At 42.6% G+C, this 24,484-nt stretch overlaps 1 protein-coding gene across 1 annotated transcript in view; it reads right to left on the minus strand.

Annotated features, from left to right (window-relative positions):
- The window catches only part of LOC124545853 (odorant receptor Or2-like), a 167,025-nt gene that overhangs the window by 80,023 nt on the left and 62,518 nt on the right, over positions 1–24,484 (minus strand). The window contains exons 4-5 of the mRNA XM_047124811.1: positions 14,923–15,313; positions 1,238–1,337 (exon numbers count right to left, since the gene is read on the minus strand). Of these exons, the coding sequence (XP_046980767.1) occupies positions 1,238–1,337; positions 14,923–15,313 (491 nt within the window). The remainder of the gene's footprint in view (positions 1–1,237; positions 1,338–14,922; positions 15,314–24,484) is intronic.

Here is a 24,484-nt window from a genome sequence, read left to right on the forward strand (position 1 = left end):
TCCCCCCCCTTTTCCCTTTTCCACCAGCGAATGATGCATGAGAAGAATTATTATTGGTAAGGCTCTGTATTAGCTCTTATTTCTCCAATTTTCTCGTAGTGGTCATTTCGCGAGATATGTCTGGGAGAAAGTAACATGTTGTCCGACTCTTCCCGGAAAGTACTGTCTAGAAATTTCAAAAGCATACCTCTCCGAGATGCACAACGCGTCTTTTATAGTGTCTGCCACTGGATTTGGTTGAGCATCGCGTCGACCAAAGGATCCCATGACGAAACACATCGCTGTTCGTTGGATCTTCTCTATCTCTTCTAACAATCCTACCTGGTAAGAGTCCCAGAATGATGAACAATACTCAAGAATAGGTCGAACACGCCCCTTGTTAGCCACTTCTTTGTAGGTGAGTAACATTTCCTTAAGATTCTTCATATAAATCTCAGTATGGCTTTTGATTTTCCTACTATATGTTTTATGTGGCAGCCGGCCTCAGTGACCGAGCGCTTCTAGGAGCTACAGTCTGGAACCGCGCGACCGCTACGGTCGCAGGTTCGAATCCTGCCTCGGACATGGATGTGTGTGATGTCCTTAGGTTAGTTAGGTTTAAGTAGTTCTAAGTTCTAGGGGACTGATGACATCAGAAGTTAAGTCCCATAGTGCTCAGAGCCATATGAACCATTTTTTTATGCGGCCTTTACACTTTCAGTTTATCACCCATAGCAGCATTGGGACTCTACATAATCGAGAAATAGCCCCTTTCCTTTTAAATGTATTATTATTATTATTTAGTTACTAATAAATAGAAAAGAAAGGGCTTCTTTTTGTAAGTTTTCACAGTCACTTGGTGCGTCGGCAAGCTCTCGAGTTAATTCGTAAATTATATGAGAATGAATACGTGCTTTACATGTAAAGTTCTCTTGTTTAGTGCTCAAAGTGACCTAACTCATGTGATGTGTCATTTAGGTGACCTCAACTCCTCCCATTTTGATGGACAAAATCACAGCAAGTGACCTTCATAAGCATGGTCCCACTTGCGAAACATAGCCTCTTCGCGTAATCATACCTTAAATAGCCACAAAAGTCTTGGGGAACGGTTCCTGTTTCCCATGTAATCATCGATATTTAAATATTCCGTATTTACTTTAGACTGATTAAGGCGAGCACCAGGATTGTTCCTTACAATAAGCTAATGGAACTTTAAAATCAAATCTCCTGCCTTTCATTCCCAACTTGAGACACTCACCGAAATTACAGTGATGGCTGTCAAACAAATGACGAGCGTGCTGGTGAAGAACTGAATGAGAACTGTAAGGCTCAGCACTGACTCCATCTCGTCTACACACCTGAAACATATATACACTCGTTGAAAAAAATAGCAACACCACAAAATAATTAATGCAGTGTAATGAAATTTCTCTAATACGTTTGTCTAGGTGACTTAATATATGATTAACATCAAGATGCAGGATGGTATAACCAAGAGGTAAGCCATTGAATGCTGGTACATTAATAACCGGTGTAACCACCACAATGTTGAACGCAAGCATGCAAACGTGCATGCATTGTGTTGTACAGGTCTCGAATGTCAGTTTTTGGGGTAGAGTTCCCTGCCTGTTGCAGTTGTTCTGTCAATATAGTGGCCCTTAAGGTCCCGTATGTGCTCCATTGGAGACGGATATGGTGATAGAGCAGGCAAAGCCAAAATGTCGACACTCTACGGAGCACGTTGGGTTACAACAGTGGTAATGGGGGAGCGTTATCCAGTTGGAAAACATCCCCCGGAATGCTGTTCACGAATGGCAACACAACAGGTCTTATCACCAGACTGACCAGTGTAGCACGCACACAGGTTGGTTGCAGGCCTTCAAATGGCCTCCTTCTAACTGAGACACGAACATCACTGACACCTAGGCAGAGCCAGCTTTCATCAAAAAACATAACAGATCTCCACCCTCCCCTCCAATGAGCTCTCAATCGACACGACTGAAGTCGCAAATGGCGGTGGTTTTAGGTCAATGGAAGGCACGCTACAGGGTCGGAGCTGTCCTCAAAGCAACCAATTTGCAACAGTTCGTTGTATGACTGGGTACCACAGTTGCTGAAATCGCTGCTGCAGATCCAATACGATGCACTACAGCCATACGCCGAATACACTCCTGGAAATGGAAAAAAGAACACATTGACACCGGTGTGTCAGACCCACCATACTTGCTCCGGACACTGCGAGAGGGCTGTACAAGCAATGATCACACGCACGGCACAGCGGACACACCAGGAACCGCGGTGTTGGCTGTCGAATGGCGCTAGCTGCGCAGCATTTGTGCACCGCCGCCGTCAGTGTCAGCCAGTTTGCCGTGGCATACGGAGCTCCATCGCAGTCTTTAACACTGGTAGCATGCCGCGACAGCGTGGACGTGAACCGTATGTGCAGTTGAGGGACTTTGAGCGAGGGCGTATAGTGGGCATGCGGGAGGCCGGGTGGACGTACCGCCGAATTGCTCAACACGTGGGGCGTGAGGTCTCCACAGTACATCGATGTTGTCGCCAGTGGTCGGCGGAAGGTGCAGCGACGCACGGATGCACGCCAAGACCGTAGGATCCTACGCAGTGCCGTAGGGGACCGCACCGCTACTTCCCAGGAAATTAGGGACACTGTTGCTCCTGGGGTATCGGCGAGGACCATTCGCAACCGTCTCCATGAAGCTGGGCTACGGTCCCGCACACCGTTAGGCCGTCTTCCGCTCACGCCCCAACATCGTGCAGCCCGCCTCCGGTGGTGTCGCGACAGGCGTGAATGGAGGGACGAATGGAGACGTGTCGTCTTCAGCGATGAGAGTCGCTTCTGCCTTGGTGCCAATGATGGTCGTATGCGTGTTTGGCGCCGTGCAGGTGAGCGCCACAATCAGGACTGCATACGACCGAGGCACACAGGGCCAACACCCGGCATCATGGTGTGGGGAGCGATCTCCTACACTGGCCGTACACCACTGGTGATCGTCGAGGGGACACTGAATAGTGCACGGTACATCCAAACCGTCATCGAACCCATCGTTCTACCACTCCTAGACCGGCAAGGGAACTTGCTGTTCCAACAGGACAATGCACGTCCGCATGTATCCCGTGCCACCCAACGTGCTCTAGAAGGTGTAAGTCAACTACCCTGGCCAGCAAGATCTCCGGATCTGTCCCCCATTGAGCATGTTTGGGACTGGATGAAGCGTCGTCTCACGCGGTCTGCACGTCCAGCACGAACGCTGGTCCAACTGAGGCGCCAGGTGGAAATGGCATGGCAAGCCGTTCCACAGGACTACATCCGGCATCTCTACGATCGTCTCCATGGGAGAATAGCAGCCTGCATTGCTGCGAAAGGTGGATATACACTGTACTAGTGCCGACATTGTGCATGCTCTGTTGCCTGTGTCTATGAACCTGTGGTTCTGTCAGTGTGATCATGTGATGTATCTGACCCCAGGAATGTGTCAATAAAGTTTCCCCTTCCTGGGACAATGAATTCACGGTGTTCTTATTTCAATTTCCAGGAGTGTACAATGATATTCCCTCTCGGTAGTGCCGCGTGGCCGTCCAGAGCCTTGTCTTCGTGCGACTGTACGTTCTCGTGACCACTGCTGCCAGCAATCATGCACATTGGCTACATACCTGCGAAGTCGTTTTGCAGTATCAAGGAAGGAACAGCCCTTAAACCATATCGTTCAAACCCAGTGAGGTGTTGATAATGGGGTCTTTGTCGCCTTATGGGCATTCTTGACTAACAACAACTTTCCACGTCCAGTCTCAAAGGTAATCGGTGCACATTTCATGCTGCGCCGACTCAGTGCGCGTCTGTATTGGGGCGTCTCCTTGCGCTCTGCGCAGCAGTCTATTGTACGGGTCATGCTGGGTGTACTCGACATGCAGCTGCCTGAGTGCTTACAGCGTGGTTTTTAGGTTCAGCAATTGGCATTTTGGTTGTCCGTAACGGCATTTATGCCCTGATGTTGGCTTCCTAGAGTCTATGCCATATCTCTGGTCATTCGTAGCAGACCGCAAGTTTATATTCTTCCGCCTGTGAGTGCATTTTTATGGATTTAATCCTGTTTCTTTTCGGTCAGTCCCTGTTCACCTCGAGTCTTACCGGTCGACGCCACATTACTCATGCGTCACCCGTACAGACTTTCTCGTACAGATAGACTTGTGCGGTTTTTACGCAAACAATTAAGGTGTTTTTTATTGACAGATTCCAGCCTTAACGGCACACCGATTCTTACTTGATTTGGTTTAATGTCCTACTTACTTTTGATTAAATGTTATAGTAGCAACTGGTCTCCTTAAATCCAGGAAGTGTACAGGCCTTTATTCAAATAAAAGAACTTTGAAATTACAACTGCAGCGGATTTTATTCATCATGAACAATACAAGTATCAGTGGATGTCTCACTAAGAATATATTATGAACAGTATATGTATCAAATGTACTACGAGAACACATGCTCAGACAACAGCCGACTGACGTATCATCGCCTTTCCAAACCATGAAGGACAGAAACGTTGAATTTGGAGAAAGTGTTGATCTTATATTGTAGGCATCGTTTAAAGAGATTTTTTTGAAATTCCCCCCCCCCCCCCCTAAGGGGGGTGAAACAAGGAATGCTAGGTTTTTTGAAAATATGTCGCTATTAAGGCATTTTTAAAGCTATAACTACGAAAGTTGGTATTTGGTTCCTCGGTCAGAAATAAAAAAAGCAGTGTTTCAGCATTTTTAGAAATGCAGCCCTTCAGAGGTTGAAATAGTGAGGGAAATTTTGTTTAAACAAATCATTATTAAAGAAGTACTAAAGTATTTTTAAGGCTATATCTTTGAAAATTGGTATTTGACTTCTTGATTAGAAATAAAAAATTAATGTGCAGTGCTTTTGGAAATTCAATCCCTAAGCGTTAGAATAGCGGATGCAAATTTTTATGATAATATTTCGTTATATTACAACATTTCTAAAGCCAAATCTATGAAAATTGGTGTTTTGCTTCTCAGAAATAAAGAAATGTGCATTACGGAATGAAAGTTTATATGGAAGTATCACTACAAGAACTCAAAAAGAGTGAATAACAAAAACCTCTGACTCCAGTTACCAGAAGTGCTTTTTGGTCAGAAGTACTTTCGGAAGTGACCATGCTTCTATGGCGTTAATTGGCGCGAAAAGTGAGAAAGGTGCTGCAGTTTACGAAATGAATCAAAGAAAGCTATTTAAAAGTCACGACTTTCTAAAATTTGCGCAGAAAAAAAAACGAATAAGCCATTAATTTTTCTGTAGGCCTAATACATGTTTATAAAACTAATTTTGTTGTAACTTCATCGCAAAAGCGAGCGAAGCAGCGGACATTAAGTTAGCTAAAAATGAAACACTGGAACAAGTGAAACATGTTAATTACTTTTTAAAATATCTTAGAATCACGAAATGGTCGAAAAAATTAAGATCTGAAAAATTAAAAAAAGACCTGAACAGCACACTTGAAATTTTGGTACTAAACATGCAAAATAAAATATAAGGTCAGAGGTGAATTTTACGTGAGCTAAAGCTTGGAACGGGACAGACTGAATCATAAATATTGAGGTTTAAAACCATTTTGTATAGTTCACATGCATAAAAAAGAGGTGAAAGGAAACAGACAACGGGAGCACCTACTAAGATCTATCGAAAGAGGCCACAAAAAAATCCAAAAATTAAGTGTAAATCGAAAGGGAACGGGCAGTCTACAGAAGCAAGGAAAAGGTGGTGAACGTAAGCGCCAAAAAAACTACTGTATAAGGAATTTAAAGGCGAGGTTTCAAAGCATAGCTCTTGTCATCTTCAAGCAGCGTTCTTACCCTTCATGAGGAGAGATCTGCGTGTTTTTCCATTGTAGTATCCATATTTTTGGTTTAGCATTTAATTTGTTAGTAAAAATGTTGGTTGTTACTCAACAAGCGTTAACAATTGTGCTCAGTACCATCCTCTATGGACATGGCAATGAATTTCAAATATTGGTTTATGCAGGGTCTTTCCTCACTAGCTGTTTAAAGAGTTGCAAAAATGATTATATATGGGTGTATGATGACTCACTCTAATGTTTTCTCAGCACCATGCTTTGTAGCAAAAAACATTTATTGAATAACAACTTATTCACGACCATCACATAGCTGCAATTAATATTATATTTGTCAACACCTGCATGTGTTTCGTGACAAACTCATTATCCACCCCAGATCTGTCATAAAATGTGAAAATGTTCTTGAAAGCTATTTTAATAATGCAGATGATGGCAGAAACACAACTCAATTACTAACACTTAAAAGGGGATCTTAAGTACTTAAAGGATTTGCAGGTCAGTGCATGGATATCGATTTCCTAAAGCAGCACAGCCCATTTCTCTACAAAAATTGAAAACATCTTAGAAGGTCAGGAGATTTCCGAGCCTTTTTAACAACAAAATATTTTAAATCATCCGGCAGTTGTGCACGAAACACAAATGTCTCTTAATGATAAGGATTCTGGTTCGAATCCCGATAACAGCTACTCTTATGGACCTTTATTTAAGATTCATATTTATCACCAAATATAAAATGTAATTAACAAATACGCGACTATAAATTTTTTATAAAATTAACAACTTCTGATTTGTTATCACTAATTACACGAGAACGTGAATATTCTCAATACATTCAAATTTCGTACAAAAAAGCGAAACATCAAACAGAAAACGAAATAGTTCATTTCTAGAACTTGAACATATACGTTTTTCATATTAGGTGCATTGTGCTACCACCTTCTGCCAGGTACATATCAGCGTCCTCAATAATCATTAGACATTGTGAGAGAGCGGAATGGGATGCTCAGTGGAACTCGCGAACTTCGAACGTGGTCAGGTGATTGGATGTCACTTGTGTCATACGTCTGTACGCGAGATTTCCACACTCCTAAACATCCCTAGGTCGACTGTTCTCGATGTGATAGTGAAGTGGAAACGTGAAGGGACACGTACAGCACTAAAGCGCACAGGCCGACCTCGTCTGTTGACTGACAGAGACCGTCGAAAGTTGAAGAGGGTTCTAATGTGTAATAGGCAGACATCTATAGAGACTATCACACAGAAAATCCAGTATGCATCAGGATCCACTGCAAGTAGTATTACTATTAGGCGGGAGGTGAGAAAACTCGGATTTCATGGTCGAGCGGCTGCTCATAAGCCACGCGTCACGCCAGTAAATGCAAACGACGCCTCGCTTGGTGTAAAGAATGTAAGCATTGGACGATTGAACAATGGAGTGTGTGGCAAAATAAATAAAAAACATTAAATTTATTTATTTATTTATTTATTTTTTGAAAAAAGGAAAAATTACGGACACGGAACTGTAGCTTTAGAATTTTTGAAAGGCTTTTTAACGGACTGTATTGACCGTTTTGAATGCGGTCAAATTCAGTGCTGTGTGAAATTTGCCTGTAATATAATTTACCATTCCGATTAATTAAATTTTTGAATTCTGCGTCATTGTTGATTTATTCAGAGTTCACACCTTAGACGTAAAATTCGTCCTTCTGCCACAATATTAATTCATTTATGCCGTCGATGTTCTTCTCTTTGTTGACCGTGTGTACCTTCCTGAGTCGGCATTGGTTCACTTCACTAAGACGGTGGAAACCAAGGAATACAATGCTACGTCGCTTTAGATAATTCTCGTTAAACTTTGATACTTCTCACTATTTTTTATTCACAACACAATAAGACTTGCTGTGCTCGTCGCACAAACCATAATTACTAACTATATGGCTGCCTTTCCGCACACTCCAAAAATTACGTCCATCCTCCACAAGGCAACAATCGAAAGTGTCTCTTAGCCCCTTCTTGGAGTATGAAACAAAAGAGAATCCAATGTGAACATTACAAAGATTATAATCTACATACCTCTCAATTTAATCTTTGGCGCAGCCTTTAAGGTATTGTATGTCTCTGCGTCGGAATGTGTCATTACAAGTGACGAATCACGGTACACAATGTAGCGATCCGATGGCAGGGTGTGGGTATGGCGAATGCCCAGTGAACGTCATCTGCAAGGTGTTTAGTGCCAACAGTAAAATTCGGAGGCGGTGGTGTTATGGTGTGGTAGTGCTTTTTATGGAGGGGCCTTGCACCTCTTGTTTTGCCTGGCACCATAAAAGTACAGGTCTTTGCTGACGTTTAAAACACCTTCTCGCTTCCAATTGTTGAAGAGCAATGCAGGGATGGCGCCTGCATCTTTCAACACGATCGAGCACCTGTTGATAATGCATGGCCTATGGCAGAGTGGTTACACGACAGTAACATCCCTGTAATGGACTGACCTGCGCAGAGTCCTGACCTGAATCTTATGGAACACCTTTGGGAATGTTTTGGAACGTCGACTTCATGCCAGGCGTCACCGACCAACATCGATACCTCTCCTCAGTGCAGCACTCCTTGAGGAATGGGTTGCCATTCCCCAAGAAACCTTCCAGCACCTGACTGAACGTATGTCCGCCAAAGTAGAAGCTGTCAGTAAGGCTAAGGGTGGGCCAACACCATATTGAATTCCAGCATTACCGATGGAGGGCTCACGAACTTGTAAGTCATTTTCAGCCAGGTGTCCGGATACTTCTGATCATATATACACCCACACCCACAACCACACCCACACCCACACCCACACACCCACCCACCCACCCACACACACACACACACACACACACACACACACACACACACACATATATATATATATATATATATATATATATATATATATATATATGTGTGTGTGTGTGTGTGTGTGTTAAATGTAAAAAGCTGTACACACGCACACACACACACACACACACACACACATACACATATATATATATATATATATATATATATATATATATATATATATATGTGTGTGTGTGTGTGTGTGTGTGTGTGTGTGTGTGTGTGTGCGCGTGTGTACAGCTTTTTACATTTAACAATAGCGCAGTTTGCATGTGTCAGATTTAAATTTTTTTTCATACGATCAATAAGCAAAAACAAAAAATTTATTATTTAGTATTTGTTAATTAATATTTCCACTTCAGAATAGTTACAGAATTTCGCTAAAACACTTGATATCAACAAGAATCAGGACAGTAACCTCACCATTGCAAAATTTGTACCTGACAAATTCAGCTATTGGCATTTATGTTAATGCTCACGAAATGTGCACCTAACTGCGTACGAAATTCTTCTAATCTTCAAAGGTGAATTTTTTCGATCTTCTTTGAGTATTCCGTCATACCACTTTAGGAAACTGATGTCCGTGCACTTAGTTTCAAGTCCTGTAAGTACGAAGGAAATAAAGTATGGCAAACCTGTAAGGTTTTCTTTTTAGTGAAAATGGGTAGAGTTTGCACTGTTTACGTATAGACCTCATGATAAAAGTACTTCTTGATCATCGTACACTGAAAACTGAAGGAAATGGATGAAAAATGTAGGAAATCTACACCAAGCCAACACTTGGTGGTCCTAATAATAACAGGCCACCAAGATTTGCAGCATATAATTTGCCACGTATTCGTCAGCTCACTGTACTGTAAGCGAAGTAAACTAAAATCGAATGAAACTATACACTGCTTGAAAATTGCTAAGGAGTAGAGACAGTGTTGTACATGAATAATCGCAGCCAATGATGGACGAGATGAAACAAGGTGCATACATGACAGAGGTGGAGGGATATATTTATAACGAAAAATTGTATAGACTTCACCTCAAGGGAAAGCAGTATAACAGATATAAACGAAGTTCGTATTTGACACGTATCAGACTCCCAACACAAAGGTCCATAACAGACTCTCTGTAAGAAATGCCCTCCTCGGGCACTAATGCATATTTAGCAACTGTTACTCAAGTTGGCTACAAAACTGTAGAGGAGTCATTAATTATGTATTTCAAAATAAAACACCTGTTACCTGATGTTTTAAAACGGGTCGTACATCTTACAGTTTTCATTTGTCATTTTTTTGTAGTTTTTTCTTTTTCTTTGTTCTTATCTACAACATTTGTTAAAGACTAGCACTTTTTAAAACAACAATAATTTATGACAGAAATACAAATAAATGTTGTTGTTTTAAGAAAGATGTAAAAAGATGATAGAATAGAGCAGAGATTTGTTCGCGCCGTCGCCGATTGTCCCTGGCAGTGAATGCCTCGGAATGGTTTCTTCGAGCTATTGATCACCAGTGACAACAAAAAGTTTAGTTAGTAGTAAACAAATGGTATTGCTAATCATATGCATTGACATTAGGTGCTCATCCATGTACAACATTTGGTGCTTTCTTGGATAGATAGTCAGCAGCATACACTTATTTACTGTTACATCTCTATGTTCCTCCTACTCCTGTTCTTATCCATTAGCACCGTTTTCACATCACTGTGAGTGTCGGTGTCCACCTCTGGAGACTGTTGTTACGTTGCATATAGGCATGTCTGTTGTGTCCGCAGATACTATTCATGTGTTGTTTTTGAAACAGTTTGTCAATGCACTTAGTTGCACCCATTGTTCCTCGTCTCTTATTGTTGTGTATGTATGTATACCTACTTCTGTGTAGCCTAAGTGCGGTGTATGGCCGGCGGCGGTGGCCGAGCGGGTCTAGGCGCTTCAGTCCAGAACCACGCGGCTGCTACGGTCGCAGGTTCGAATCCTGCCTCGGGCACGGATGTGTGCGATGTCCTTAGGTTAGTTAGGTTTAAGTAGTTCTAAGTCTATGGGACTGATGACCTCAGATGTTATGTCCCATAGTGCTTAGAGCCATTTGAGCCATTCTTTGGTGGTGTATGTCTACTGTTCGCTTACTGCCCGCAGAAGAAGACAGTGTGTTCTGGGGCACCTTCTTCCCCGCATGTGCATGTAGGTGTCTGTCTCACATTCACACGGTTTGTGTGAGTGGAATAAGGTCCGTGTCCAGTTAAGATAAATACAACACCGCGGCTGGGATCGATATATTTCACTCTCAATCGCTCCCTTACGTCATGGAGGAAGTCGTGCAGTCTACGTCCCTTTTCATTTACATCCCGCTCACCTTGTCATGTATCCAACCGCCAACTTGTAAGGCGACGTGTCGTCTGTATCGGTACACCAGTTACTGTGTGTCCTTATCTTGTCTCCCCGTCTTTAACCAGTACCTTGCAGCTCTGTATTTGATTGTGATATCTATGGGGCATATTCCGAGTATCACACAAAGTGCACCGACTAAGGTGGTGCAAAAGGCACCGAATAGCCTAAGCAGGACACTTCTCTGCCCTCGTCTCACTGAAGCTTTTTTGGTGACTAAGTGCTAGTTGCGACGCTGTGTACTGATTCGAAGATCGTACAGTGGTGTGCCCGATGACTGGTAGAGGTCTCATTATGAAACTTCCTGGCAGATTAAAACTGTGTGCCCGACCGAGACTCGAACTCGGGACCTTTGCCTTTCGCGGGCAAGTGCTCTACCATCTGAGCTACCGAAGCACGACTCACGCCCGGTACTCACAGCTTTACTTCTGCCAGTATCTCGTCTCCTACCTTCCAAACTTTACAGAAGCTCTCCTGCGAACCTTGCAGAACTAGCACTCCTGAAAGAAAGGATATAGCGGAGACATGGCTTAGCCACAACCTGGGGGATGTTTCCAGAATGAGATTTTCACTCTGCAGCGGAGTGTGCGCTGATATGAAACTTCCTGGCAGATTAAAACTGTGTGCCCGACACACTCCGCTGCAGAGTGAAAATCTCATTCTGGAAACATCCCCCAGGCTGTGGCTAAGCTATGTCTCCGCTATATCCATTCTTTCAGGAGTGCTAGTTCTGCAAGGTTCGCAGAAGAGCTTCTGTAAAGTTTGGAAGGTAGGAGACGAGATACTGGCAGAAGTAAAGCTGTGAGTACCGGCCGTGAGTCGTGCTTCGGTAGCTCAGATGGTAGAGCACTTGCCCGCGAAAGGCAAACGTCCCGAGTTCGAGTCTCGGTCGGGCACACAGTTTTAACCTGCCAGGAAGTTTCATATCAGCGCACACTCCGCTGCAGAGTGAAAATCTCATTCTTAGTCTCATTAGTTTATGCAGTATTGTTTCTGCTTTGTCTGTTGCTAGCTTTATGTGTTCATGGAAATTCAATTTCTCATCTATGGCGCTTAACATTTGCCCGTTTGATGTTTGTATCCCCCATTTTAACTGAAGGGTTCCTTTCGAGTGATCCTTTCAGTTATGTGTATGTTGTGTTGTTTTGTTTTGTTACACTCCTCTCTCAAGTCGGTTTTCAGTTCTTGCACGGTTCGAGGAGGAGGTTTTTGTTGAGAAACATGTCTACCAAGAACATTCCAAGCGTGCTCTATTTGGTTTTGGTGTGTAACGTTCCCACCCCCACCCCCACCCTCCTCTCTCCATATTAACTTTTGGCCAGAATCACTTGCCACAGTGAAGCGGGATTCGTCGGAGAGCATCACTCTGGACCACTGGTGCTCTCCCCAGCAAATCTCTCCCTACACTAACGAACTCTTTGTCTACGATGACGTGGCTGAAGTGGAATGCATTCAACAGGCTTGCGAACATACAAACCAGCCTGATTTAACCGCCGCGAAATGGCTCTGGCAGAGACAAGTATATCGGTAACGATTGCAACGTCTGCAGCGATCTGCCTAGGAAAGAGATGTCTGTTCTTTTTCACCACATGGGCTAGGTATCGATCCTTATGCGGTTTGGTGATGCATCTACGACCATTGGCATCCTTTCGCATAGCATTTCCACCTTCAGTGGCCTTTTTGACCGCGAGATGACACTTCTGTGCACATCCTATACTGTGGCCACAGTAGTGACATTGTGGACTGCTTAGAACAGTCCAACTGGTTGTCCACAATATCACTGAAATGATGTCTTTATGACATGTTGCCATACCACATGTAACGTGGAACTAATCAGTTCCACAACAACTTCCGACAAACATCGTACTGCATGAGCTGTCGTATGCATACAGAGCGTTCGTGCATAGGCATCTCTGCAATTAACATGTCCCGGCCTCCAAAATTCATTTTACTATCATTAACCGGGTGTTCCATAGGAATTGGCGGTTGTTCCGTACCACCTGGCAATTGTTCCTTAGCCGGTATCAGTTGTCATTTAGCAATTGTCAAGCAGTGTATTTTACGAAAGACTACGTGCTGATCAATACACATCAAAATAAACTGCTGTAACTCGTAACTTCATGAAAAGAAGCTGATTTAGAGATGGTGTTAACATAGGAAATTCCTCTGAGATGAGACTTTTAGCCGTAACTTCACCGATCACACCATATTGTGATTTTTGGATGAGTCGTACAAAATATACAGAGTAGCCACAGCTATTTAAAATGTTTTTTAACAATTTCTGTCGTCCCGAGACAATATTTAAAAATAATTCCGTACTTTATGTAGTAATTAAAGTAGTGTCTATAGCCACAGTGTTGTACAGACAAGTGACTGGACGTTCCCGATGTGGATGCTCATTCTTTCGTAGAATGGTATTTACTAATCTTAGTGAAGAAATTTCGCAAGAACTACCTTACATTATTAGTTCATGTTATAAGTTCCATATAAATAACTGTAAAAATTAATAATAATATTAGTATAAATATTTCCATGTAAAGCAGGTGCTGCCAGGTGTGAATATACAGACGTATCATTTTAATACTTCATGTTTGCAAAATACTGACGCGAATTATTAACAGAAGAATGGTTTAACAGCTAGAAACTGACATTGGGGAAGGTCAGTTTGATTTCCAGAGAAATACAGGAATATTTGAATCAATACGGGTCCTACGACTTATCGTAGAAGATAGGTTAAACAATGGCAAACCTACGTTTATTGCATTTGCATATTTAAAGAAATCTTTTGACGTTGATGACTGGACGACACCCTCTGAATTTCGAAGGTATCAGGGATAAAATAAAAGGAGTGAAACGTTATCTCCAACTTGTACAGAATCCAGACTGCCATTATAAGAGTCTAAGAATGTGAAAGGGAAGCAGTGGCTGAGAAGGGACTGAGACAAAATTAGAACCTGTCGTTATGTGGATTGAGCAAACGCTAATGGAAAGCAAGGCAAAATTTGAAAAGGGAATTAAAGTTCAGAGACAGAGATGAAAATTTTACCGTTTGTCGATGACTTTCTAATTTTGTCGGGGACGGCAAATAATTTGCAAGAACATTTGAATGGAATAGACAGTGTCTTGAAAGAGGGTGTAAGAAGAATATCAACGAAAATAAAACAATATTAACGGAATGTAGCCGAATTAAATCAGAGTACGCTGATAGAATAAGGTTAGGAGATGTTAGTAAATGATAAACTACTTGGGCAGCACAATAACGGGTGTTGGTTGAAGTAGAGAGGACATAACAGGCATACTGGCAACAGCAAGAAAAGAATTTTGTAATAAGATAAATTTGTTAACATCTTATATTAATTTTTTAGGAAGTCTTTTCTGTAGGTGTTTCTCTGGAGTTTAGTCTTGTACGGAAGTTAAAGCGAAACGATGAGCTGTCCAAACAAGAAGACAGTAGAAGATTTTGGAATGTGGTGCTACAGAAGAATGCTAAAGATTAATGAGGGGCTACTGAATCAAACCGGGAAGAAAAGAAATTTATGACATAACATGACTAAAAGAAGGAATCGATTGATAGGACACGTCTTGAGACATCATGGAATAATCAGTTTCATGATGGAGGGGGAGGGCAGAGTGTGAGGGTTGTAGATGAACACTAACGGATAAATACAGTAAACAAGTTCAACTGGATGTAGGTTACCATGATTATTCAGAGATAAGGAGGATCACACAGGAAGTATTAGCATGGAGAGCTGCATCAAACCAGTCTTCAGGCTAAAGACCACAACAACAACGTAAAGATTATAAAACATTTTACGCAACTTCATAATCTCCTGGTGAAATCGAATGCACTCCACTAGCCTGGCGTACACTCTATCCTGGATGACATCCTGGGCCCCAGCGTCGGCCGGTACATCAGCCTTGATGGTGAGTCCGTAAGAGTGGGCGAGTTTCTCTGGCAGCACGGCGTCTGGCTCCAGGGTCGCCATCTTGGGCAGAGCGATGTGGAGCAGCCTGAGCTGAGCGGTGATGTAATTGATGAGCCCCACGTAGTAGGCGTCGGGCACGTTGGTGCAGATGTACATGAGCACCAGCCAGTAGCACATGATGATGTAGGCCGCCTCGTAGCCGGGCGAGCTCACCGGCAGCCCGCCGAACCACCACATCAGCATCGGGTAGTTGTGGCCCAGGCGGCGGTCCAGTGTCGCGTTGTCTGAACGACAACCAAAACACCGTAACTCAAACCTTGTTCTTCCTAAGTGTGCAAAACTTAACTAGAACCCTGGTTCAACTTCAGTGAGCGGCGGTTTTAAGACTTTTGGCAGAAGGCTGATAGGAAGGAAAATTTCTCATCTTGAATTATACACTGCGCAACAGAATTAAACAGTAAGTTAAATCCCGTAATTTTCTTGCGTTTGAAACGCAGAAATTTGAAATTTGTGTGAAAGATGCCTACGACTTTCCTCTGTAATGGTGTAAAAGCGTGGTGCCCTAGGATGTCTCAGGCTCGAGGACGCTTCAGACAGCAAGGTGTCAACACATGCGAAAAAAAGACCAGAGCTCAGAAGTTCATGTGACGTGCAAGGTGTGTTAATGGTGTCACATTGGCACCAGACTTCACCACAACACCACTGTGCACGTCTCACGCGATAGGAAGATCGGCACACCCCCTCTCTTACCCACATTTCGCCCCCTTATTTTGACACCTCTGCGATGGAGGTCAGAACGGCAACACCCAGCGTTGACATCACGCGGTGTTCTTATGGGGAGCCGAGGCATACATTCTGGACGCACTGCCGCTCACAACCTTCACGATAAGGCTTCAGGGGGTGGCATAAGAGGCGTGAATGAAATCATCCATTTCCTTGGGGTGTCGATTCTCACACATTTCGCGGCCAAAAACGGCAGTTCACATTGGGATGAGCAACAGGATAGAAAGATCGGCACACCCCCTCTCTTACCCACATTTCGCCCCCTTATTTTGACACCTCTGCGATGGAGGTCAGAACGGCAACACCCAGCGTTGACATCACGCGGTGTTCTTATGGGGAGCCGAGGCATACATTCTGGACGCACTGCCGCTCACAACCTTCACGATAAGGCTTCAGGGGGTGGCATAAGAGGCGTGAATGAAATCATCCATTTCCTTGGGGTGTCGATTCTCACACATTTCGCGGCCAAAAACGGCAGTTCACATTGGGATGAGCAACAGAACGGCGTTCTTGACAACCTTTGACGCCTCTGAATCCCTGGACGTTTCAACCCCTCTCTAAGGACATTGTGGGGCTGCATCCCTATTGCATGTGACTGAACCGCAATCTTTGCTCTTGTGTACAGGTTGGATAGTCCAAAGCCATTCAACGAAATTAGAACATGATCAGAAGCAGCTAAGAGTGCTTGTGCTTTTTCTGACCCACAATTACTTTCTCCTGTGATGTGATCATGGATGAGTGCGACATTGACATACGCATAACTGTAATGGTTAGGGTCCATCTAAGATCCTTCAGTTCGGAAATACCTGAGTGGCTCTCGCCCACATTGTGCTTTTGCAGAGAAAACCTGGGAAGCATCCCTAGCCACCTGCAGGCAGGCAACCACTTGACACATCTCAAATGCAGCTCCACAGTATCTTAGAGGGGGGACTGAAACTTCCGGGCGTGTCAGCAGCATCAAAGGTTGTCCAAAATGGCGTCCTGTTGCTTATCGCACTGAGATCTGTTGTTCCCGACCGCGAAATGTGCGGGGATCAACACCCTAAGGAAAAGATTTGTTTCATTGACCAAATTATGCCACCCACTATGGCAGTTCAGTGTCGATTGTGAGCGGCAGTGAGTCTGAAACCTTTGCCTCGGCCACCCACAGGAAAACCACGTGATTTCAACACTGGGTGTCACCGTTCTGACCTCCATCCCAGAGGCATGGAAAGCAGGGGTGGAATGTGGGTAAAAGGGGGTGTGATGGCCTTCTCATAGTGTCTCACGTTCATGGTATCCTTATACAGAATTGTGGTGAAATTTGGTGCCAATATCACATCATTAACCCATCTTACTTGTCACACGAACTTCTGGGTGCTGGCCCTTTTTCGCATGTGTCAACGCATTGCTGTTTGAAGCGTCGGCGAACCCCGGGATGACGTCACAGGATGCCATGCTTTTGTACCACTAGTGGAAAATTGTAGGTACCTTCGAGCCAAATTTCGAACATCTAGAGCGCAGTGGAAGACAGTTACGGGATTTCGAAAAAGTGGTCCTTTAATTCTGTTGTCCACTGGCGTTCATATCGACATATTTTTTGCTTTGCTACAACATGTTGTGTTGTGACGGAAGTCAAGCGACAACCTGCTGAACGGAATGGTTTTGTTTATACGGATTTTTAAAGTAGCTTCGTTGTACTGCTGTCGTTCACATCCAAATCGGTAAGCTGGAATAACCGATCAGTCTTTATTTTTTTTTCGACGATGAAAATTCATCCTAAGTTGGTGCATCCTTACAACAAATCCATTATTTCATTATCAGCAGCTAAGAAATGAGTTGCTCAGTTTAAACGCAATCTTTCTTCTCCTCAAGATGATCCTGTGTGAAAAACATTTCGGAACCGTAACCACATTTGAACGTTTTATGAAAGCGTACCATACGCTATTCCAGGGTTGGTGATTGAACGTACGTGAAATAAGTTATGTGGTAGTTACATTGGAAGGAAGAGTGAGGTGCGTATTACATGAAGAATTCAGGACGATAGAGCTTTATGTAAGATGCTTGCCACATGTATTGATTGCTGAGTAAATGTAAATGAGGAATCGTGATTGTTTCCTCCACAATTCTTCCGTTGAATGAGACATTGGCCCACCACTTGAAACATGAAGAGAATCACCAATCAAAACCATGATCGAGAGGAAGAAATTGCCGAAAATGTGAAATCGAATTTCAACTATCAGAAATGTTATGACGAGTGTTTTTTGGGCTGTAAAAGGGCGTCTTCTCACTAGTTATCTTGGTGACGATAAAATAATTGCTGAAGAGCACTGCTGAAATATTTTGAGCGACTTGGATGGAGAAATTGTTGGAGAAGAGGTCAGGATGAAGCACCTACTGACAAACATAATTGCACTGTGGGATAGTTGAGAGATGTCAAGTAGGTGTTGTTACAATATCTACTCTGTTCACTAGGTATGAAGCCCTATGTCTTCCACCCATCATCACATGTTAAGATATTAGTTAGTGGAAAACGATTTGATTCCAGTGAAACGAGAACGAAATTCATTGTCCTAATAAGGGACGTCCAAAAAGAAATGAATTTTTTGCCTAAAAAATATTAATGCCATCGTAATGGTGGAACAATGGTTTCACTGTGGAATCTGTCCGCAGCTCGTGGTCTAGTGGCTAGAATTGCTGCCTCTGGATCACCGAGTCCCGAGCTCGATTCCCGGCCGGATTGGGAATTTTCTGTGCCTGGAGACTGGATGTTCGCATTGTCCTCATCATTTCATCATCATTCCCAACAGTGGCTAGATTGGACGGTGTAAAAATTGGGAGCCTGTACGGGCGCTGATGACAGCCCAGTTGAGCGCCCCACAAACCAAACATCATCATCATCATCATCATCATCACTGTGAAATGTGCGCTTATTGATATTTATAATTAAGACATCCGAACTGCATTTCTGCATTTATAGTACGGAGATTGTGAGAAACCACTCTGGAGTTACAATTTTCGCTCTAACAGTTGACAACTTACTTTTGAATTAGAAAATTAATTAAAACTAATCTGTCTTTATAATTTGAGGAAAACCACTTGTTTTTACTTTCACCAGAACAAAACATAACAACATTTGCTTACAGTCTAATTAGATGTCGCACAAAAGTACAAAAGTTACAAAATTACATAAGACACAATACGAAGTTATACTACAAAATCCTCTCAGTTCAGTACGGTGATTTAAGAATAAACAATCCAGTCTGTGACCCAACTTGTCATTACTGTGACCAGTCGTAGAACTAACAACCAGCAGTCAATAAAAAGCGCAACACATGCACAAATTGAGCAAGAGCCTGCTTGAACGTGTCGTTCCTCATTTATGAAACACTCTGGTTCATTTCCACCACTAGCTGTACCAGCTCATCGAAGACCAGTTTACAGCTTGTAGATTCGACACAGTACATACGTATAATATGTCACCCTGCTGTCGCTCGCCACCTGATGTAGCACTACCAGCACGTTATATGGATGTGGGTCCCTGTTCTTTGGGATATGTCCGAAAGAACAGACGCCAAGCAGTCATATAATTGATTCTCTCGATGGGCAGTGAATCCATAATATTCAGTGTGGATGCACTATTACGTTCGACCTCCTGCGGAAATCCAAAATTAGCGAGCACTGAGAACATGGACTGCAGACAGGTGGCGCCAGATGAGACGGCCAGGGAGCGGGACGAGATAGTCCATGCATGTTAACGCAACTCCCTAATAAGCAGGAGATCCCTGGTTCAAGTCCCGGTGTGGCTCGTCACCAGTGATACGGCGTGAAGTCACGATGCAACTTGATAACATTAGTTCCTTCCCCTTCCTTTCCCTTCTACTCCCTCCATCTTCAACTTATGTAACTACCAGCACAGATTCGGGGGTCGTTGCCTCAATGAGTAGCTATGAACTGTAGACACATGACTCGTGTCTCTTCTAGGCAGTTGAAACACCACCACTCGGGTGGCGCTAGTTGTTTGCACCTGTAGTTCCACTGCGCTACCTCGTGAGTTCTCGGGAGACGAAGGTTGTGTAGTAGACATCACAGCAAACCATGAAGACAATTTGTCCTTGTCCGAGACACAGAATGACGTTCTTATAAATAGTTATACAATGCAACCTGGTAATGATGGAGAGTATCCAGAACTCTGAATGTGAACATTTTAGGTTAAGGTTTACCATGACTGTTATTGATACCGAGTCAAACAAACAATTCACTCTTAGCAGTCACTCTTTATTTATAACCATGACACATTTCAAAGCTTTAAATCCCCAGCCCGTTGCCGCAATTTTTCCGTTGTGTCCTGCCCTCTCTCCATCTCCACACCCTCCAACTCTTTTCCGAACGCAACTTCCAGCACCTATCCCCCCACCAGATGATGAATTTCGCCCTGATGTCTATCCCTCCTACCAACTCCAACCCCACCTTCCTCCTGCCTCCTCCTCAGGGCTCACTCTCCACTCCCTCCCTTCTCCTGAGTGGCTTTCCCCCTCCTACATCTGCTACCTCTCCCATGCTCCCTTTCAGTGTCTCTGCACTCTTTCCTGCCTTATCTTCCCTCTTCATCTCCCACCCTGCCCACCTCCTGCCTCTTGGGGCGCCCCCTGCCCCCCCCTTCTTCCTCATCCTGCCACCTCCCTATCCCCCCATCCCCTCTTTTTCCCTCCTCTCCAACCTCCAGTCCTTTGGCAGGCCCCTACCAGTGGTTTCTTTTATTCTTTGTGAGTGTTTCGTCATTTCCAGTGTTTTTTTTTAAGTGTCTCACTCTGTGTGAATTTTATACTCTGGCCGACTTTTACCTTGTGTTTGAGTCCATTGATTTTAAGTACGCAACGAATCACCAGCTGTGTTCTTTTAACTTAATGTTGACTTTTTAATTGTCCCCCGATGTCCCCGTATTAGTGTATATTTTAACTTCCATCATCTCCATTTACTGTACTTTTATGTCCCCCTTTTCACCCCCATTTTTCATGTAAAAGTTCCCCTAGTATTTTTGTTAAAGCCATTTCGTTGAAGAATGAGGGACTGTGCCGCCGCCAGCCGTCCCCTGCCTATATGGGGCAGGAGAATGAAATTACAATAAAGGAAAAAAATCGGAGGTTTAAACCCCCATCATCTGGTGGATTTTCATGTGTTAGTATGACATATGTGTGTTGTGTGACGATATGGGGTAGCTTGTGGCACACACAGGTTTCCTTCTCTGTCATAAAGTATCACATCCAAACTGTCATATTTTGCAAACAAAGATGGTATCTGAAAATTATTTCTAAAAGACACAACCAACAGTTTGCAGAAACCATCTTTGTTTAAAAATTATGTCAGTTTACATGTGATGTGTTATGAGAGAGAAAGGGGCCTGTGACCACTGGAGACAGTGCCACAAGTTACCACAAAATCGTAACACAGCACACACATGTGTCATACTAACGCATGTAAAGCCTCCAGTCGATGGAGATTTAAACCTTAAAAACTTGTCATGAATATAAATAAATAGAGTCTGGTAACAGTAAACTTGTTGTTTCATTCGGTATCCAGAATTTCGAAGCTGGAGCCAAGCACAGTGGCCAGGTCACAAACTTTTTCAAGCCATGTGCAAGCCTTAGCCAGGTGGTAGAGGATATAGGTTCCTTGTGCAAGGGATTCACAAAGCAGGATCATGTGACGATAGTGAGTGGAGTGGGAAACAGTATTGATAGGGATCAGGGCTACAGGATTGAGTGAGACCTGGTGAAAATAGTCTCAGCAATGATCCATACCAATGTTGGGCTGGTGCCTGCTTTCGTGCAGCATGATCAGCCCCAGTTGAACCGCTCTGTCAGGAGGGTAAATTTGGAGTTGGATCAGTTGCGTAGGGCAGCCACTCTTTCAGACATTGGATTGGTTCCTGTCGAGGCTATTGATAGGGGGATTTCACAAGGCATGGCCTACATTTCAATAGGAAAGGGAAGGGTAAACTGGCAGGGTTGTTACCGAAATCCATAAGGGGAGACACTAGTACTCATGGATGTACCTCTTTTTTAGACTAATATCAGTGTCCAATGAGAAGTTCAGGCAGGCAGGTGCTAAAGCGGTCCAAAACTCACAAAATTCTCACAAGAAAGTAAATAATAATGTTACCATATTTAACCAAAATATTGGTGGATTAAAGAAAAAAGTAGATTCTCACAAAAGTAAAGTAAAAAATAATGTTACCATTTTTCACCAAAATATTCTGGGATTGAAAAATAAAGTAGATGAGCTCATGGTTTGTTTAGATGACATTGAATCTGATAATGTAATAGATATACTATGCCTGTCTGAGCATCACATTGTGTCTGATATGGAAAAGGTAAATATCAGTGGTTATAAACTAGCTGCACATATGAGTAGAGAGAATAAGGTAGGAGGAGGAGTTGCCATATATGTCAAAAGTTATCATTGTGTAGAAAGCTTAGATACAAAAAAGTTTTGTCTAGAGCAACATATAATAGCATGTGCCTGTCAACTTAAACTGAAGGAGGGCTCTTTTATAATTGTAATAGTATATAGGTCCCTTTCAGGAAACTTTCATTTATTCCTGGAAAACTTGGATGCCTTGTTGTGCTATCTGTCAGATAGGGGAAAGCAAATTATTATTTGTGGGGACTTCAATGTTGATTCACTGAAAGAGTATAATAGGAAGAATGACCTGGAAGTCTTGCTGGGTTCTTTCAATTTGACATCTCTCATTAATTTTCCTACTTGTGTAGTAAAGGAGAGCAGCACATTGATAGGTAACACCAAGATAGGTTTATAAACAGAAATTCTTGTCCTGTTGAGAATGGGCTTTCTGTTCATGATGCTCAGCTAGTTGCAGTATATGACATAGCTCCATTCAGTAATTCAAAACTACCCTCCAACGTTGTGTGTACAAGTAATGACTCAACAATTAGAAATTTCAGAGAAAATCTTCAGTAGTTAGACTGGGATGAGGTGTACGAGGAACCTGATGCTAATTTAAAATACAACTTATATCATGATACACTTGTAAGAGAATTTGAAAACTGTTTCCCCAAGAGATTAGTTTAATCTAATTATAAGAAACCATGCAAAAAACCTTGGCTTACTAAAGGAATAAAAATATCTTGTAACCACAAAAGGGAACAGTATCCAACAACAAGAATGATTAATGACCCAGAAACAGCCAAATATTATAAAAACTACTGTGCTACATTAAGAAAGGTTATTAAAAAGTCCAGAAGCATGTGCATCACGTCTGAGATTAATACCTCTGATAACAAAATCAAAACAATTTGGAGTATTATTACAAGGGAGACACGACAACCAAGAGTACAGGATGATGGTATCACCATCAAAGCGAATGGAAAATTGATAAACAACAAGCTGGAAGTCGAAAACATTTTGAATAATTATTTTTTAAATGTTGTAGAGAAAATAGGATCTAAATTTTCATTAGAAGAAGTAAGGCAGGCCTTACCCACACCATTTGATACAATTGAAATTCCACCCACCTCTCCTTCTGAAATTGGGAAGATAATAAACTCTCTCAAGAATAAAAGCTCACATGGAATTGATGGCATTTCCAGCAGGATAATAAAAGTTTGTTCCCAAGAAATAAGTGGGATTCTTAGCCACATCCCTGAAGCAGGGCATTTTCCCAGATAGACTGAAGTATGGCATTGTTAAACCACTGCATAAAAAAGGGGATACGACTGATTTCAACAACTACCGCCCAATCTCTCTTCTGACTGCCTTATCCAAAATTCTTGAAAAAGTAATGTATTGGAGAGTAGCTTCACACCTCTGTAAAAATAAAGTTTTAACAAAATGTCAGTTTGGTTTCCAGAAAGTTACTCAACGGAAAATGCTATATATAGTTTTACTAATGAAATATTAAATGCTCTGAGTAACCAGGAGGCACCCGTTGGGATTTTTTGTGATCTATCAAAGGCTTTTGATTGTGTAAATCATGGAATACTTCTATATAAGCTCAAGTACTGTGGTATGAATGGGACAGTGCTCAAATGGTTTAAATCATACCTAACTGGAAGACTGCAGAAAGTTGAAATAAACAGTTCACATAATATGCAAAAAACTGGTGATTTCTCAAACTGGGGAACAATCAAGAATGGGGTGCCACAAGGTTCGGTCTTGAGTCCTCTGCTGTTCTTAATATATATTAATGACTTGCCATTCTATATTCACGAAGATGCAAAGCTGGTACTTTTTGCCAATGATACAAGTATAGCTATCACGCCCGACAGACAAGAATTAACTGGTGAAGTTGTAAATGATGTTTTTCAGAAAATCATTAAGTGGTGCTCTGTAAATGGGCTCTCGTTAAACTTTGACAAAACACAGTATATACAGTTCCACACAGTAAATGGAATGACACCATTAATAAATATAGACTTCTATCAGAAATCGGTAGCTGAGGTAGAATATTCAAAATTCCTAGGTGTATGCATTGATGAGGGGTTGAACTGGAAAAAACACACTGAGGATCTGCTGAAACGTTTGAGTTCAGCTACATATGCTATTAGGGTCAATGCAAATTTTGGCGATATATATATATGAGTAAATTAGCTTACCACACCTATTTTCATTCTCTGCTTTCGTATGGCATCATATTCTGGGGTAACTCATCATTGAGTAAAAGAGTGTTCATT

This window comes from Schistocerca americana, chromosome 8 (assembly GCF_021461395.2).
Source record: "Schistocerca americana isolate TAMUIC-IGC-003095 chromosome 8, iqSchAmer2.1, whole genome shotgun sequence".
In the NCBI taxonomy this organism is placed as follows: domain Eukaryota; kingdom Metazoa; phylum Arthropoda; class Insecta; order Orthoptera; family Acrididae; genus Schistocerca; species Schistocerca americana.